At 43.3% G+C, this 19,245-nt stretch overlaps 1 protein-coding gene across 1 annotated transcript in view; it reads right to left on the bottom strand.

The window, feature by feature from the left end:
* WDR13 (WD repeat domain 13) overlaps positions 1–14,223 on the bottom strand; it is a 30,758-nt gene extending 16,535 nt beyond the window's left edge. The window contains exons 1-2 of the mRNA XM_030193952.1: positions 13,843–14,223; positions 10,897–11,134 (exon numbers count right to left, since the gene is read on the bottom strand). Of these exons, the coding sequence (XP_030049812.1) occupies positions 10,897–11,134; positions 13,843–13,883 (279 nt within the window). The 5' untranslated portion in view covers positions 13,884–14,223. The remainder of the gene's footprint in view (positions 1–10,896; positions 11,135–13,842) is intronic.
* Between the last annotated feature and the right edge of the window lie 5,022 nt (positions 14,224–19,245).

Raw genomic sequence — 19,245 nt, 5'->3', positions numbered from 1 at the left:
AACCATGATTCGGATTGCTCCCTTCTGGCCGTGTCAGATTTGGTTCCCTCTTCTTCTGGAGTTGTCCACCGAGGAACCGTGGAGATTGGAATGTTTTCCAACCCTCATCACTCAGAATGAGGGGTCGCTTCTACATCCCAACCTCCAGTCTCTGGCTCTCACAGCCTGGATGTTGAGAGCTTAGAATTTGCCTCCTTGGGACTTTCAGAGGGTGTCTCCCGAGTCTTGCTTGCTTCCAGAAAAGATTCCACCAAGAGGTGTTACTCTTTCAAATGGAGGCAGTTTGCCATCTGGTGTGACAGCAAGGCCCTAGATCCTCCTTCTTGTCCTACACATACCCTGCTTGAATACCTTCTACACTTATCAGAGTCTGGTCTCAGACCAACTCAGTAAGGGTTCATCTTAGTGCGATTAGGGCTTATCATCGCCTTGTAGAGGGTAAGCCTATCTCTGGACAGCCTTTAGCTGTGCGCTTCATGAGAAGTTTGCTTTTGTCAAAGCCCCTGGTCAAACCTCCACCGGTGTTATGTGATCTCAATGTTGTTCTCACCCAGCTGATGAAAGCTCCTTTTGAGCCACTGAATTCCTGCCATCTGAAGTACTTGACCTGGAAGGTCATTTTCTTGGTGGCTGTTACTTCAGCTCATAGGGTCAGTGAGCTTCAGGCCTTAGTAGTACATGCACCTTATATCAAGTTTCATCACAATAGAGTAGTCCTCCGCACGAACCGCACCCTAAGTTCCTGCCAAAGGTGGTGTCGGAGTTCCATCTGAACCAGTCAATTGTCTTGCCAACATTCTTTCCCCGTCCTCATACCCGCCCTGGTGAAAGCAGTTTGCATATCTTGGACTGCAAGAGAGCACTGGCCTTTTACATGGAGCGGACGAAGCCCTTCAGACAGTCCGCCCAGTTGTTTGACTCTTTTCATTCCAACAGGAGGGGAATCGCCATTGGAAAATGCACAATCTCCAATTGGCTAGCAGACTGCATTTCCTTCACTTATGCCCAAGCTGGGCTGTCTTTAGAGGGCCATGTCACGGCTCACAATGTTAGAGCCATGGCTGCGTCAGTGGCTCACTTACCGTCAGCCTCTATTGAAGAGATTTGCAAGGCTGCAACGTGGTCATCAGTCCACACTTTCACATCTCACTACTGCCTTCAGCAGGAATCCCGACGCGACAGTCGGTTTGGGCAGTCAGTGCTGCAGAATCTGTTCGGGGTTTAGAATCCAACTCCACCCCCCTAGGCCCTTTTTTATTCTGTTCCAGGCTGCACTCTCAGTTAGCCATTTATTGTTTCAGGTCAATCCATGTTACGTCCTCGCCATTGCGAGGCCCAATTGACCAATGTTTATTGTTTTGAGTGAGCCTGGATGCTAGGGATATCCCATCTGTGAGAACAAACAGCCTGCTTGTCTTCTGAGAAAGCGAAGATACTTACCTGTAGCAGGTATTCTCCGAGGACAGCAGGCTGATTGTTCTAACCAACCTGCCCACCTCCCCTTTGAAGTTGTTACTGGTTTCCTTTTGCTTTTTGACTTAACTAAGGGGCACGGGCGGGAAGTCATCCGCGCATGCGCGGTGCACTTGATTCACGCGCCAAAAGACTCTGGACAAAAACTCATTATTTTTGCTTGCAAAATTGCCATTTCCTGGGCCAACGTGGACGTCAACCCATCTGTGAGAACAATCAGCCTGCTGTCCTCGGAGAAATACCTGCTACGGGTCAGTATCTTCGCTTTATTGTTCCCATTGTCTTTATAGTATTTTTATGTTTCAACATTTTTATTTATAACAATATATAGAAAACACGATATAAATGTCCAGAAATCTAAATGTGTACAATGCAGACCACTGTTGACATTTTCTTGCCCCGCCACCCCCCACTATCTTGATTTCCACCATATTTAACAGCACCTTCCACAAGCCATAACATACCAGAATAATATAAACAGAATCATGCTCTTATTACCGAACTATAAATAATAATCTCCCTTACCCCTCCCCAAACCTAAAATCTTCCCCCACTTATCCCCCCCTTCCCAACTGAAACTCATTATTTGTCTTTATAGTATTTTTAACAGCAGTCCGATGAGTTTATTTTATAACTATCTTGTTTGGATACTTACCCTCCCCCCTTTTTACTAAGCTGTACAAGTGGCTGCTGTTCACTAATACTGACACAGCCCATTCACTTTGAATTGTCTGTATCGGCATTGCCGTGCCTTACTAAACAGGGGGGTTAGTTTATTATTTATGTTTTTACACAGTGTAACCTTTGACCCAGAGGCAGGCGGCTTGTTCCACCAAACACACACCCCATGTTAGGTGTCTCTTAGGTGCAAATAAAGGTGTTTTCTGAATCATTCCTGCATGGGAACCTTTGCTAAATACGCCTTACACTGCAGCTCATGATGCATTCTCTACTCTTCTGCCTTCTTTGGATTCCTGCAGAGGTGTTTTTCTGTTTTTTTGTTTCACCAGGAATAATATCCAACAGAGATTTAGTTATCGGGTCTGCCTAGATTACATGGGAAAAGCACATCCTGAACTTGAAAATGTATTGTCTTCTTGCAGGAACTTACTGTCCCTTTGTAAGGATATAGAGAAAACAGAAGCAGTTCTGATGAGGGCTACTAAAATAACACGACGACTACTACTTATTTTTATAGCGCTACTAGATGTACACAGCGCTGTACACTTGAACATGAAGAGAGTCCCTGCTCGAAAGAGCTTACAATCTAATCAGGACAAACATACAGGACAAATAAGGTAATTAATAAGGTGGGAAAGATAACACATACAAGGGTACTGTACAATTGAATAGGGGTTAGGAGTTAAAAGCAGCATAAAAAAAAGGAGGGCTTTTAGCCTAGATTTGAAGTCAGTCAGAGATGGAGCTTGACATACTGGTTCATGAAGTCTATTCCAGGCATATGGTACAGCAAGATAAAAGGAACAATGTCTGGAGTTGCAGTGGAAGAGAAGGGTACAGATGAGAGATTTACCCAATGAACAGACTTCCCGGAGAGGAGTGTAGGGAGAAATAAGAGTGGAGAGGTACAGAGGAGCTGCAGAGTGAATGTACTAAGAGGAGTTTGAACTGTATGTGGAAATGGATAGGGAGCCAATGAAGTGATCTGAGGAGAGGGCTAATATGAGCATAGCGACACTGGCGGAATATAAGTTGTGCAGCAGAATTTTGAACAGATTGAAGGGGAGAAAGATGGCTTAATGAGAGACCTGTGAGAAACAAGTTGCAATAGTCTAAGCGAGGGGTAATAAAGAGTGTGAATAAGGGTTTTGGTAGTGTGCTCAGAAAAGAAAGGATGCATTTTGGAAATATTATAGAGAAAGAAAAACGACAGGTTTTAGCAGTCTGTTGGATATGTGCAGAGAAAGAGAGAGAGGAGTCAAAGATAACCCCAAGGTTATGAGCTGATGAGACAGGGAGGATGAGAGTATTATCAACAGAGAGAGAATGGGGGAAGAGGAGAGGTGGGTGTTTAGTTTCAGATGGCGGTAAAAGACATCCAGGCAGCAATGCCAGACAGGCAAGCTGATACTTGGGCCTGGATTCCTGTTGAGATTTCTGGTGTGGAGAGGTAGATCTGGGAGTCATCAGCATAAAGGTGATAATGAAAACCATGGGATAAGATCAGAACACCAAGGGAAGAAGTACAAATAGAAAAAAAGAAGCGTTTCCAAGACAGATCCCTGAGGTACACCAACTGATAGTGGGATAGAAGTAAAGAAAGATCCACCAGAGTATACACTAAAAGTGCGATGGGAGAGATAAGAAAACCAAGAAAGAACGGAGCCCTGAAATACATGCGAGGACAGCATATCAAGGAGTAGGCGGTGATCAACAGTGTCAAAAGCAGCAGATAGATCAAGAAGGATGAGGAGACCTTTGGATCTGGCCAAGAACAGGTCATTGGAGACTTTAACAAGGGCTGTTTCAGTTGAGTGAAGAGGACGAAAGCCAGACTAAAGTGGATCAAGAATAGCTTGAGATGAAAGAAAGTCAACACAATGGCAGTGAAGAGCACATTCCAGTATCTTGGATAGAAAAGGGAGGAGGGAGATGGGGGAGATAGAAGGACAGATTGGGTCCCATGAAGGTTTTTTGAGGAGTGGTGTAACTATGGCATGTTTGAAGGCATCAGGAACAGCTGAAATGGAAAGTGAAACATTGAGGATATGACAGATAGAAGGGATGACAGTAGGAGAGATAGTGCTAAGTAGATGGGTAGGAATAGGATCAGAGGAACAGGAAGTCAGTTTGGAGGAGGAAAGAAAATGTGCAGTTTCCTCTTCAGTGATTTCAGAACAGGAAGAAAAGGAGGCAGGAGTTGAAGGGGGGGGGGGGTTAAAGAATGGACTGAGAGAAGGAGAGGTGGAGATTGAGAATTAATCTTGTGAACCTTATCATAAAAGTACTCAGCCAGAGTCTGGGAGAAAGTGAAGGGGGGGTTGGAGGTGAAAGCACTTTGAGGAGAGAGTTCAGTGTTGCGAAGAGATGCCAAGGGTTTGAGCAAAGAGAGTTTGTCAACTGGATTTAGTAATCCTGTTTGGCAAGTGAAAAGAAAAGAACTGGAAGGAGGTCAGCAAGAAGAATGTGGAATTGGAGGAGCGAGAGTATCCAGAGCAAAGGAGAGAATAGTATTATAGGAAGAGACAGCCTCATTGACAGACTTGGATAACACAGTGGTTGACAAGAGGTTTGAAACACTGGAGGCCAGAGTAGAAAAGTCAATAGCCTGAAGATTCCTAAATGTATTGGTGGAGATTGGAAGGGACTAGGGTGGGGGGAGGGTGTTTAAGTGTGAAAGTCATCAGATGGTGGTCAGAGAGGGGAAGAGCTGAGGTGCAGAAACTGGAGAGTGACCAATTGGAGAAGAAGATAAGACAGTATTCATTCTGGTAAGTATGGGTAATGGAGCATAGTTGAAGATTGAAAGATGATGTTAAAGCGAGAAACAGAGGCATAAGAGTCAGAGGGATTGCTAGCATGAATGCTAAAGATTAAGGTTCAAGAAAGAAGGAAATCCAGGTGTCAAAGTCAGTGAGAAAGGAAGAAAGGGACTTGGGGGGGGGGGGGGTCAATAAATGACAGCTACTCAGAGAGGTAGAGGAGTGAATAGACAGCTGGAGTGGACTTTGCAGGAAGAAAAAAAGTGAAACTGAGGTGAAGAGGCTGAAATCTACAAAAGGGTGAGAGTAGTAGCCTGACACTATCTCCATAGCCAACTAGGTGAGGAGTATGGGAAAAAAGGTAACCTCCGTGACACAGGGCCACAGCTGAAGCAGAGTCTTCAGGGCAAAACCAATACAGGGCTACAGCTGAAGCAGAGTCTTCAGAGCAAAGCCAAGTCTCAGTTAGGGCAAGCAGATAGAGAGTACAAGAGATAAAGAGGTCGTGGACATAGGAGTTTGTTACAGAGCAAATGATAAAAGGGAGAGGAGAAGGGGAGAGGAGTCTGCCCCCCTTCAATCTCATTTCATGTCCTCTCGTTCTACTGGAGATGGGAAGGCGGTAGAACGAGAGGACATGAAATGAGATTGAAGGGGGCAGACTCAGAAAAGATGTCAGGAAGTATTTTTTCACAGAGAGGGTGGTGGATGCTTGGAATGCCCTCCCGCGGGAGGTGGTGGCGATGAAAACAGTAACGGAATTCAAACATGCATGGGATGTGCATAAAGGAATCCTATGCAGAAGGAATGGATCCTCAGAAGCTTAGCTACAATTGGGTGGCAGAGCAGGTGGGGGGAAGAGGGGTTGGTGGTTGGGAGGCGAGGATAGGGGAGGGCAGACTTTTATACGGTCTGTGCCGGAGCCGGTGATGGAAGGCGGGACAGGTGGTTGGGAGGCAGGAAAAACTGCTGGGCAGACTTATACGGTCTGTGCCCTGAGAAAGACAGGTACAAATCAAGGTAAGGTATACACATGAGTTTATCTTGGGCAGACTGGATGGACTGTGCAGGTCTTTTTCTGCCGTCATCTACTATGTTACTATGTAAATTGAAGACATCACTATGTGACCTGCAGGAATAGGATGAGAGCTGATGTGGAGGACCGGGATTGGGATTGATATCCCCAGCAGAGAGCAGGAGGAGGAACAAGGGAGTACAGAGAAAAGTAGGAGAGGCAAGACGACAAGGATGAAGATGGACAGAATGCAGATGGTTGAATGAAAGGAAGGAAATGTTGAAGGCTGAGAGCTGAGAAGGGAGAAGACAAAAGGGATGGTGAGATGATGAAAGCAGAATGTGGGCAATGTGTTCCTGCAGTATACAGTGGTTTCAGATGAAGAAAAAGACTGGGAAGGGAACGTGCCAAGAAGAGGAACTGTATTGGAGCCGTAAGAAATAGTAGAAAGTATAAAAAGTTTAGAGAAAATGTTTTGGCAGGCGGCTCCTGGAGCGAAAGCCCTGGAAGGATCGGGTTGGACCTTGGAATCACCTCAGACTAGGCTGTGAGTATATGCAGATGGGCTGCAAGTCCTCCACAGCACCTGGAAGGCAGCTGGAGGAAGCACTGGGCTCCTGAGCAAAGGTCCTGGAAGGATTGGGGTGGACCTGGGAGTCACCCCAAACTAGGCTGGGAGGATATGCAGATGGGCTGCAAGTCCTCCACAGCACCTGGAAGGCAGCTGGAGGAAGCACTGGGCTCCTGAGCAAAGGTCCTGGAAGGATTGGGGTGGACCTGGGAGTCACCCCAAACTAGGCTGTGAGGATATGCAGATGGGCTGCAAGTCCTCCACAGTACCTTCAACACATGTGCCGTATAAAGGCTTAACTCACTCAACCAGTATGTGCCGGAGGAAAGAAGGGAATGAGGGATATGAAATAAAAGTACCTGACAGGCTCCAATAAAGAACAGGGAAGTTAAATTTTCTGTACAACAAGAAATCTAAGGGCCATGGTATGGAGTTGGAAAGAGGGAGATTCAAAATACTTATTGTTAATAATTTTTATTATTGTTTATATATACTTTAACAGATATAACATACTGCCAAGTTAAACACAGCCATAAAGTTCATACAGATATAATTATTTCAAACATACGCTCCAATTCAATTTTGCTTCCTTAGACCTCAAAACATAATAAAGGAAAAGGGGGGCAGGAATTAGTGAAGTTTTACCAAATTCAAAATACTAATTAATTTCTGCACAAATTGTGTCGTTATTCCCATTTCTTTTAACTCTGACGTTGTTCTGCTTCTAGAAAGGATTTAAGCTGATCAGGAACATAAAAGACATATTTTATCTGATTTAACCTTATGAGACATTTACACGGGTAAGCCAGGAGGAAGGTTCCCCCTCTATCTACTACTTTTGACCTCATAGAGAGAAACATTTTTCTTGAGTTGATTTTGTCACATCAGGGTAAAGCCATATTTTTTGACCTGCAAAAATGCGGTTAGTTGATTTCAAGTCCTGTTGAAAAACAAATGACACCATCAGTGTACCTCTTTCAATTACATCAATCATAGATTGCTCCAAAATAGCTGTGATATTTTGTAAATCATTTGATTTCTCTCCTTCTACTTTTTTCATTGTACTAGGTATATAATAAATCTTATTTAATGGCGGAACAACTTCCTGTGAAAAATTCAAATTTTCTTTCAAAAATCTTACAAACATATTATTTGGGGACACACCCATCAATCTAGGCAAATTCAAAACACGTAAATGCAATCTCCTATTGATGTTCTCTATTTGTTCTATCTTCCTTATAATATCCAAATTATCTTTGATCACAGCCACTTTGAAATCTTCTGTCTGCTTAGTCTCTCTCTGCAAGGCCTCAATTCTTGTAGAAAAATCTTGTTTAACCATGTCCAGGGAGTCCTTCACTTCTTTCACATGTAAATGTAAAGATTTTACCTCTTCAGAGGAACGTCCCAGGGTTTTCTCTATGTCTAACAGCTTCAGCCAGATCCTGTCCAGATTTACCTCCGCTTCTCGTCCTGCAATCTCAGCTGCCCCAGCACTGCCAAGTTCCCTTGTGGGCCTCTCCCGGACTCCAGAGTAGACCCCACGTGGCTGGCGTTTGTTGCAGGGCACGGAGGAGGCGTCGAGCCTGGCGGGGAAAGCGATGTCTCTGCTTCCAGCGGGGGGACCGCTTCACCGGCTGATTCAAAATACTTATTGACAGACAAGTTTGGTGACAAGAACAGCCTACCAGAAGATGTGGTCAAGGCCATTGCCATGACAGAATTTAAACATGCTGGGTAAAGCCATAGTAGGGAGCTCTACTTTTTTCTAGAAATAAAGGAGCTGGTACTCAGATGCAGGACAATCCTTTCAGAAGGGGGGGGGGGGGTCAATCAAGGAGACTACACTGAAGGCTTTATGATTTTTTTCAGAGGCTATTATATGTATACTTACTTAATTTCGCTGATATTCTTGAACGGAAAAATGCAAGGCACTGTCAAAATGTTCCAACTGAGGACCAAAATCCTCCTCAATTTGAGTACAGATAGGCTAATTGAACTAGTTTTTTTTTCTTTATTATTGTATGCAGATTTCAGATATTGCTGTATTTTTCTCCAAAACAATCCCCACCTAATTTCTACCTGGGGCAGGACTATATTATACAGCGGACTCATTTTCAAAGCACTTAGACTTGCAAAGTTTCATAGGTTACTATGTAACTTTGTAAATCTAAGTACTTTGAAAATATGCCTCCTAATATCCTTTAATCTAATCCCAGTTTGCCGTTAAGACTTACAGTAACGGGAACCAGCAATCTTAGAATACCAGCATGCCACCTATTAAAAAAAAAACCCACACCCAACCAGAACCGCTAGGATCTCTGCCAGTGCGCTAATGCCGACACAGCCCATTCAACTGCGGCTGAGTAAACTAGGGGCTTACTTCTTAAAGGCGTTAAGTCTACTAAAGAAACTCTTGTAATTGAAAAAGTCTATTCTTTATCCCCCTAATTCTATAAAAGTTGCCAAAAATTACATGCATACAATTAAATTGAATGAGCTAATTAGCACTAATAATTGGTTTTTAACAAGCAATTATTGGCACTAGATTTAATTGGAACTTACGCACTTACATTTAACACGCGATTAAAAAAAAATGGAGTACAGAAATGGGAGGGGCATGGGCAGAACAAAGGTGTTCATAGCATTTATGCGTGTCGTTACAGAAAACGGGTGTTCCTAGCATTTATGTGCCTACATCTAGTAGTGCTATAGAAATAAGTAATAGCTCTAGTTGTTACAGAATATGGGGAGTACTTGATCAATTTAGGCATGCATATTTGCATCACATTTTAGTTGGTGCAAATGGCCGCGCCTAAGATTACGCCGAGTCTCGGGCATAAGCACTATTCTACAAACTGTGTTTAACTAAGTGTGGCTTATAGAATAGCACTTTTTTCAGTGCCATACACAGAATTCACCCTTATGTGCGTAGGGTTGATGCTGGATAATTAACCGCTGCTTTAGAGAGATGTAAAATGGTTTTAGTGTACTTCAGCCTGATTAGCAGATGGAGCACTGGAACAGAGGGATAGACCAAGCAATGCTCGACTCTGTACTTCAAGAAATGTGCTCTCTGGTATGCCACAGATCTTATGAGTACTATTCGGACAGCTGAGAGGGAAGTACAGATACGACTCGATATGACTCTTTAAAGGAGAGCTGGTGGAAGAAGTCCTGTATTGTAGCAGAGCAATTTTGGCAAGGAAGCAAAATTGTTTCGCAGAATGTCTTACTGATTCTGTGAATAAATCTAAGGAAATTGTCAAGTTATTCAAGAAAGAGCCTACTGGGGTCTCAGCTTTCGCCTCTTTTGTTCTGCTAAAAAGATTTTGAGACTACAAGAGACTTTTAGAGGTTGATAAAAATTGTGTCAGTGGATGAAGTGTCCTCTGTACTTAGTTCCATTCACCATACAAATAAAATATCTGATCCCTGCCCTTCAACATTTTTAAGGTTGGTGAAAGATAAGATTGCTGTGTTGTTGCAGTCCTTTGTGACTAATTCCGTCTGAGATTTTTCCCAATTGCCTAAAGACAGATTCTGTTTGTGTTATTTTGAAAAACAAAACAAAACCTTTTCTAGGTCCTTCTTTGCTAGGTAACTATAGAGCAGTTTCAAATCTTCCTTTCCCAAAGTGATTGAGAAAATAGTGCTTCTACACTTTCAGGAACTTGTGGATAAGACTGATGTTCTTCATGTTTGTCAGTCAAGGGGATAGGTATAGATTGTAGAGAGACAATTTTGATAGCCACACAGGAAGATTTGTGGACATCATCAGATGAAGGTGATGATTCATTGTTGGTTTTATTGGATTTGAGTTCAGTTTTTCACATAGTAGATCATTATATTGCTAGAGTATTTAACACAGATTGATGTACAAAAATACTGATGTGGATTCAGTCATTTTTAGCAGATAGGGCCCAGTGTATTGTTATGGGACCAAAATTCTCCTCAATTTGAGTAGAGGGCTTTACCCTCTCTTCTGTTATTTAATATCTGTGTGAAACCTTTGACTGTTATATTAGAATAACTTGGTCTTTTTTCCAGATGTTTGCAGAAGACATTTAACTTCATCTTCCTCTTGGAAAAGCTTGAGATGAGAATTTCTTCTGCAACTGGGTTTCTTGCAGAATGGATGGAATTCAATAAGTTGTTTCACTCACTCCTTTGTCCCCCTATTTCCATCCTCTGTACTCACTTCCTCCCCAGTACTTCCCCTGGCAAGTTCACCACCCATACCACCTTAACGAAGCCATCTCCTCCATCAGCACCATCTGTCATCCACTTGTGTTGGTGACCTCAGAGAACTGTGTGCCATATATAAGTAGCAACTCTTAACCACCCTAGATATTTCCAAATGGTTAATCTGAACTTCTTCTCAGTTTTCTTACCTCCATACGGTCCAGAGTGGTGCGGCTACTACGGACGCTGTTGCTGTAGGCCCGAAAACTGCTCTGCTCCGACAGTGGTCCGTACCGCTGAGCCAGTAGCTGACTACGTAGCTTCAGGTACTGTTTGCGGAGAAGTGGGTCATAGCCAGCCTTGGCATTCTCTCGTAGCAGCTGACTGCGCCTACGGATGTACTGTGTTCTGAACTGAGGGAAGCCTGGGGTGCGGTAGGCGTTGTACCTACAGTGAGAAAAGACAAAGGAAGTAACCTAGCGGTTGAGAACTAGGAAAGCCAGGATTCAAAACTTCCCTTTTCTACTAACTCTCCTTGTGACATTGGGCTAGTCATATCACTTACCACGGCTTCAGGTGCTATTTTACTCTGTATGATCTCTTAGGTGCAATCTATCAATTGTATTAGGTTTGTAACTTGCCTGGAGTTCTGATTTTGAACAAGCTGCACTACCTCAACACTAACCCAAGCATATAGGAGCAGAGGAAAGGATCCTGGATGTCTCACCGACATGTGTGTGTATGTCCTGACCCAATCCTAGTTTCAGTTCACTGCATCTAAGATTTTGTAGTTTCAATTTCTCTAGTACTCTTGGTACCAACTGCCGTTGGTCAACCCAAACAAAACATCAATGCACATCATCACAGGAGCTCTCCAACAGACCCTTCAAGTGTGGCTCCCAGTTCCTTGCAGCCCCGTTCCCTCTCCTCCTATCTAACAAGAGGTTGCAACTAGTAAGCACCTGCCACTGTATGATGACCTGTTAAATTGATCAGCAACTCACTTCCATCCTAACAGCCACCACAGTTTAAACTACTGCACCAGGATTGTTATTCGCTATAGAGAGGCATAATAAAATAGCATATCGAATCCACTGGAAACTGTGTGAACTCGAACATTGATATACCAAAAAAATCACTGGAATCCTGAGTCTGAAAAATTGCAGTGAATGAATTGAATATTTATTTCACATACTTAATATACTGCTAATCACACACAGAGTGTAGCGAAGCGGTTTACAAAATACCTTCAAAAAGAAATACAAAAAGAAAGTATATACTAGAGGGGAAAGAATGGGAGTAAGGCAGGTGACAGGAAAGTTGGGTTTTGATACCAGAGATGTAACTGGCAGGTTGAAGGTGTGTTGAAATAACCAGGTCTTAAGTTGTTTCTTAAATTTAGGAAGTGCAAGTTCTGATCTTAAAATAAGTGGTAATGTGCTCCAGAGCAGGGGTCCTGGTAACGTGCTCCAGAGCAGGGGTCCTGGTAACAGAAAGCAGTCTCACAAGAGGTAACCAAAGAAAGGAAGTGATGAAAGGGAAAGGAGATCCTGTTGAGGACCAGAGAGCACAGGACTGCGAGAGACTAGGGAATAAGGCGGTTGGATAGGTAAGCAGGAGCAGAAGAAGACAGGCCTTTGTGCACTAGTAAACTTGTGCTGACAGCAGAGCCACTGTTTAGACATAAAGAGTAGAGAAGAATGATCAAAACGTCTTGCGTTGTACAGATGTTTTACAGCAGTAGACTGAACTGAAGACGCTCAAGTAAGTTGATAGGCAATCCACAATTGAGTGTTCTCCAATAGTCAACATGCAAAAATACCAGTGCAATGATAAGTGTAGATAAAGGGTAGAGGATAAAACATACCTAACGAATTGGATTCTGTGTTAAAGCAAAAAAAAAAAACAGCAATAATTATACAGCACTGTAGCAATGTTTGAAAGACAACTTGGTGACAAAAATCACATCTAAGATTTTTACAGAATCTGAAAAGAGAATAACATGTCCTTTGATAGTGAAAGGTGAGGAGATAGTCGAGTGAGGGTTGATAATAAGAAATAGTAGATTGTCTTGGAGCCAGGAGACAAACTGCAAACATGTGTCGTTTATGAGCAGAAGAGTAGGCTGCAAGAACATTGAGGAGATATGCACATCGTCAGCATAACAGTAAAGGGGCACAAGAAAGATATTGAACTGGTTAGGAGCAAGGAACTCCCAAATGCGACCCAGAAAGAGGTGGAAAGTGAGCCTTTGTGGGGGAACTGAAAGGTGCACAAGGAGAGAAAAGTAGTATACCATTGAAGCACTAGTCCAAAAATATTTCCATTCCCACTGATAAAAGTTTGCTGCAAGAAACTGGACATTGTGGTAAACAGAAACAAACCATAAGAATGGCATGTTTTAATAGAATGTCAGTAGCAAACAACTATACTATAACATATGGAGAAAAAGAAAAATCTCAAATACCAAAAGATACAACCAGAGACCAAAAACGTGAGTGAAAGATACAAAAATATTCCCAATTGTGCTTGGAATATTTTTGATCAATCACATACATCTAATTATGTTCATATACATATAATTATGTTGCCACTATATAATACAAAGGAGAGGGCGTCCAAAAGCACAAAGGCGAAAGCAAATACACAAAAAACACAAGAGGCCTTCACGCATGGGCGCGTCTCAACTTCACTTTATAAGCAGACCAGACACAATCCTGTTTCGGCAATAAATGCCTGCGTCTGGGGTCTTAATGATGGTGTCCAGTTCCAAAGTGAACAAACCATCTGATGAAGAAAAACAGCCTAGCCATGAAAAAGGCAAATCTGCTAAGGACTTGAATAAATGTCACCAACCCAAATGCGCGGAAACAGAACCAAAGTTTAAGAGTACTTCCCGAAATAAAAAGCGCTGTGTACCGCTAAGAATAAACACTGTATTAAAAGAAAAAGGTACTCTCAAAGTTTGGTTCTGTTTCCGTGCATTTGGGTTGGTGACATTTATTCAAGTCCTTGACAGACTTGTATGGTTGCTTTTCTTAAGAAATGCAACTGGAAAACCAATGCATTAAATGTGTGCACGCAGGGCAAAGCCTGAACGGGAGCTATTCCTCCTTCTCACCTTGCATCGAGCCCGATCTCGACAACGATCTTACCTTGCGTCTACTGCCAAGACTTGCTGCCACACTGCGGCCATAACACAAGCTCGCGGAGGCCAAGCAGGGCAAGACGAGGGTAGGCAGCCTCAGGCCGGCGCTAAATAAATACATAAACACACACACATTGTCTGAGGAATATAAGGGTTGCGGAAGAGAAAAGTTAGTGGCAACCCATCACTCGCAGGGACACAGGTCCTCTGCAGCTGAGGTCGAACGCAGTCAGCACTCCCCCAGACCCGACCACCTCAAGCGCTGTGTGACGTCACCGGCCGCTACAATGACGCTCTCCCGTAGAAGAATAAGTGGTGGGAGCCGATGACGTTCTTGCTTCGCTCGAGCTCTATGTAAGCCTTTTCTTCCGCCTCAACCCTTGAGCGCGGATTGATGACGACATAGTGGAGAGCAGGATGATGCGCGCAGCTAGTGTTTCCGCATTCCTTTCTGGTCATAGGGAAATAAAAGCGCTTGTTTGCCCAGGAGGTTTAATTCCTCGAAGCACGATGCCTGACTTGCAGTGGTTGAGAGAAGAGGCTCCTCTCCACAGGGCAATGTCATTTTTTTTTTTTTTTTACATAATCATGAATAGAATGTAGTTGCTGTTCGGTCACACAGCTGCGTGGTAGTAGAGACTGGACTAATTTCCAACTAGTAAATGAACATAATAACACTGATGCTTTTCTGAGCGTCAAACACACATGTGGGTGATGTCATCCACTTCGGCAGGGGCAGAGCTTAAACAAGTTAATGGGCCGATGATCAGAAGCAGACGCTAGAGGCTGTTAGCCTGCATTTGCTATCGCTCCAAGATCAGAGCCCCTGAGCGAGTGAAATAACCCGCTCGTGGGCTCTGAATGCAACTAGCATGCAAATGCATGCAAAACAGGTCTCAGTGCAAGTTGCGTGCAAATGCATGCTAAACCTATTCATCCCCAATGATCAGTGACCAGCGCGCCAAAGATTGGCTTGCTGGCTGCGGCAAACCCTATGCCAGTTTGGAGCTGGCGTTAGGGTTTGCAGACCATTGGGGAGGAATGGTGAGCCCTGTCCAGCATGCATTTGCATGCTAGCTGGACCCCCATTCCCCCCAATGCAGCAGCCCTGGTAGACATGGACAGGAGAACACCATATCAATGAAATTACCCAAATGAGAGTTGCAATGCCAGCTTTAATTGGACAAACTTAAATGAGCCCAGTGGAGCTTGCTAGGCATCCATATAGCTTTGTGAAAAAGAAAATATAGGAATTGCATTAGGCAAGTAGAGGCAGTAGGCCTCATAACTTGTTGAAAAAAATTGCACCAATAATTATCATCAGTCTTCCAGGCAGTTTCATCAGATTTATCCCAGTTAATGCAGTTACAGTGGTGTAGCTACGTGGGGCCAGGGGGCCTGGGCTCCCGTAGATTTGGCCCTGGACCCCCTGCCGACGACCCTCTCAACCCCCCTCCCGCCGCCAACCCTCCGCCGCTGTCGCCGTGGGCTACCTTTGCTGGCGGGGGACCCCAATCCACGCCAGCCAAGGAGGTCCTCTTCTTCCCATGAAGGCTTCGTTCTGTTTCTGACATCCTGCACGTCAGAAACAGAACGAAGCTTTCGCGGGAAGAAGAGGATCTCGGCTGGCGGGGATTGGGGTCCCCCGCCAGCAAAGGTAAGCGATGGCGGGGGAGGGTTGGCGGCGGGAGGGGGTTGAGAGGGTTGTCAAAGTTGGCGGCGCCGAGGGGGTCGTCGGCACCAGGGGGGCCTGAAATGTACCCCCTCACCTCCGGCTCTGGACCCCCCTTCCGCCGAAGTCTGGCTAAGCCCCTGCCAGTAGCCTGTAAAAAAACAGAGAATTGGGAAACGTATTTGTGACAATTTTGGGATGGAAGAGGACGGTTGAAAAAAGAAAATTAAAAGGTCATCAGTGAAGCTAGTGTTTTAAAATGGTCTATTACCAGAAGTAAGACCATAAACATCAGGAGAGGATCTAATGGCTATAAGTAGAGGGTCAAGAGCAACATTAAACAAAAGGGGGGATAGGGGACATCCTTGTCTGGTACCTCTATATAGTTTGATCATTAATTTTTAATCTAGACTATGGAGCAGTACAAAGCAGTTGTACCCAGTGAAAAAAATTCTCATTACAACCAAACCATAAGATGAGGCCATTCCACCATATCAAAGTTTTTCTCAGCATCTGATGGGATAGCAATGGCTCGTTTGTGTGACTTTTGAGCCAATTCAATGATTGAATGAAAAGTACGGGTGTTATCTCCAATAAAATGGCCTTTCATAAAACCTGCTTGGTCTGGATGAATGAGATGACTAAGTACCTTCTCTAAATGTAGGGTTACCATATTTTGTCCCCCAAAAAGGACACATGCCCCGCCCCTTTCACACCCCGCCCCTTTTACACCCGCCCCGCCCCCTTGATGCCCTCACTCTGTCCCCTGTCAAATTTTCCCCTCCCCCCGTCACACACCTCGTCACTCCCCCTCTCCGTCACCCCCCTCTCCTTACCTTACTACTGCCCTGATGGTCTAGTGACATCTTTGGAGCAGGAAAGAGCCCCCTCTTTCCTGCCTGGAGCACTGCCCTGCATGCATCCTTCCTGTTCGTGATCTCGGCGCCGATTCAAAATGGCCACCGAGAGTTGAAGTATCGTGAGGTCACTTCAACTCTCGGCGGCCATTTTGAATCGGCACCGAGATCACGAACAGGAAGGATGCATGCAGGGCAGTGCTCCGGGCAGGAAGAGGGGGCTCTTTCCTGCCCCGAAGGCGGAAGAGGTCACTAGACCACCAGGGCAGTAGTAAGGGGAGGGGAGGCTAGCAATCTGCCCGTTTGTCCGGATTTCTGGACAAACGGGCAGGCTGGCGGTGGGCCATCCTACGGCCCCGCCCACCAGCCTACCCGTTTGTCCAGAAATCCGGACAAATGGGCAGATTGGCAAAACCCGCCCAGTTGCCCGGACATGTTCTCAAAAAGAGGACTTGTCCAGGTAAATCCGAACATATGGTAACCCTATCTAAATGAGAAGAAAGGACCTTGGCTACTATTTTGCAATCCAAGTTTAGGAGACAGATGGGTCTATAGTTTGAAACTTTAGTGATGTCTCTGATATTTGTGTTTCAGTAAATCTTCTTTGTTCCATAGAATGTGTTTGCAGATAAGCATATAGATCACGAAGCAGTAGTGATTGGATGAAAAAAAACATTATAAAATTCAGCAGGATATCCATCGGGGCATGGGACTTTATGAGCTGCAAGAGATGTGATAGCAGTTTGAATTTCTTTCACAGATATAGGAACATTCAATTTGACGTTTTGTGCTGCTGATAAGTTTGGATAAGAGATGTTGCGTAAAAGATTCAGTAGTTGTGGTTGTAGAGTAATTTTGAAGTGAAGAAGAATTTAACTGGTGATAAAAGCTTTCAAATTCTTTGGTAGTTACATCATCATTTTCAATAAGAGAAAGGTCATTGGTGGAGATAATGTTTGCAATTCTAGCCCATTGTTTACGGTTGGCTAAATATCTGGCAAGATAACGACTAACTTTATTAGCTAATACATATTGAACAGAGCATTGTAGTAAAATGTCTGGTGTAGCATTGAGACCAGATACTATATGTGCTTTTTCAGCCTTAGAGATTTTAGCTTCAAGTGCATCAATCCGTGCCTGATCATACTTCTTCTACCAGCAGAAAAGCTGATGATTTTTCCTCTTAGACTCTTATGTTCAAAACCTACTTCACTGGCAAGTACGTATTCTCAGTCAAGGGTCTTTTTAAAGACCATTATTTCAACCCATTCTTACAAAAGATTGGATAATTACTATATACAAACGGATAATCCTGCACCTTATAGCATCAGCGTATCAAATGGTTTCTGTTCAAACAGACTCCTGATGCAGGCCTAGCAGCTGAAACACAATGTTTGTGTCGAGTCTTTTTACCAAATAAACATTTGATTTCAAGTATACATCTCTCCAGTCTTTGGCATCCATGGTCAACCTCCCACTTTTTTTTCTCCAGTTTTCATCTTAACCCTTTAGTGTCCAATGTTCCCATCAATCTGTTCCCATATGGCTTATTATGGGAACATTGGACATAAAGCTTCCCATACAGTATTGAAGGATGTTACTGATTCAGAATTTATCTGGAAAACGTTCTTGATAAATAAATTAATTCTGTCGACAAAAAGCCTGATCAGATAATAAAAACGCATTCATACTCCAGCAAGCAAAAGATTTAGGTATACGCTGATATAACAATGGGATATATATGTGTAGTTGTAGTCATGGCAAGTAGAAATTTAGAAATGAGAAAAAAGTAAAGGGGAGAGAATGATTGGTGAGGAGAAGAATAGCATAAATTCTTTTTGAGTGGGGTAAAAAATTCTTCATGGATCACATAAACCAGGATCTTTGATAATGAGGTATAGATCATGCCACATCTTTGAAGGTTGAAAAGTACATATTGATTGAAAATCTAGAATCACATCCATTGGCATATTAAAATCACCACCAAGTAATATTGGAGCAGTACTCTATTCCAAAAGTGTGTCCCTTAGAGATGATATAAAAGGGACAGTCAACATTGGGGGCATAGACATTCATAATTGTCAGAGTGGTAAAATTCAATTGTTTTGTAGCAATGACCCATCTCCCAAACCCATAGCTTGTTGCAAAACACTAGCAATCAGTGATTTTTTAAAATACAAATCGAGACTCCTCTCTTTTTGGATTGAGCAGAAGAGTATAAATGTATACCAGCCCAAGAAATGCTGGTTTTGGTGCAATCATCAATATTTAAATGAGTTTCTTGCAGGAAAATAATATCTCTGTTTTTCCTCTGAGAATAATCTGAAGTCTTAGGTCTCTTAATAGAGTAATTGAGACTGTTAACATTCCAGGAGGCAACATTTAAATTAGGTATGTATGCTTAAAGGGAAAAAATATTGTATATATGCAAGAAACTATAGTTCAATTTATATAATAAGGATGCATTGATGAAACACCATGAATCAGCTGCAAAAGAACAGAGATTTAAAAATGTAGACATTTCACACATTGCTGTGCAAGCATATTAAAAACATTCCTAAAGGACTAAGCAGAAAAATAAAGGACTAACCAGAGGCTGAAACATAAGGCAGCCGGAATCAAGCTGAACCCGCCAAAGTGGAAAATCAAAATAACTAATTCACCTCATAATAGCCAAAAGGAAACAATACAGTACTCAACAAGAGTAAAATGTGGAATACAAATTTATAACCAAGTTTATATATCAACCCAGCAGTAAGGTCAATATCAATTGCAAGTATGTAATGATATATAGGAGTGGAGGAGTGGCCTAGTGGTTAGGGTGGTGGACATTGGTCCTGGGGAACTAAGGAACTGAGTTTGATTCCCACTTCAGGCACAG

The sequence above is a fragment of the Microcaecilia unicolor genome, chromosome 2 (assembly GCF_901765095.1).
Source record: "Microcaecilia unicolor chromosome 2, aMicUni1.1, whole genome shotgun sequence".
Taxonomy (NCBI): domain Eukaryota; kingdom Metazoa; phylum Chordata; class Amphibia; order Gymnophiona; family Siphonopidae; genus Microcaecilia; species Microcaecilia unicolor.
The sequence above is the reverse complement of the archived record's forward strand: the minus strand, read 5'-3'. Positions and strand labels throughout refer to the sequence as shown.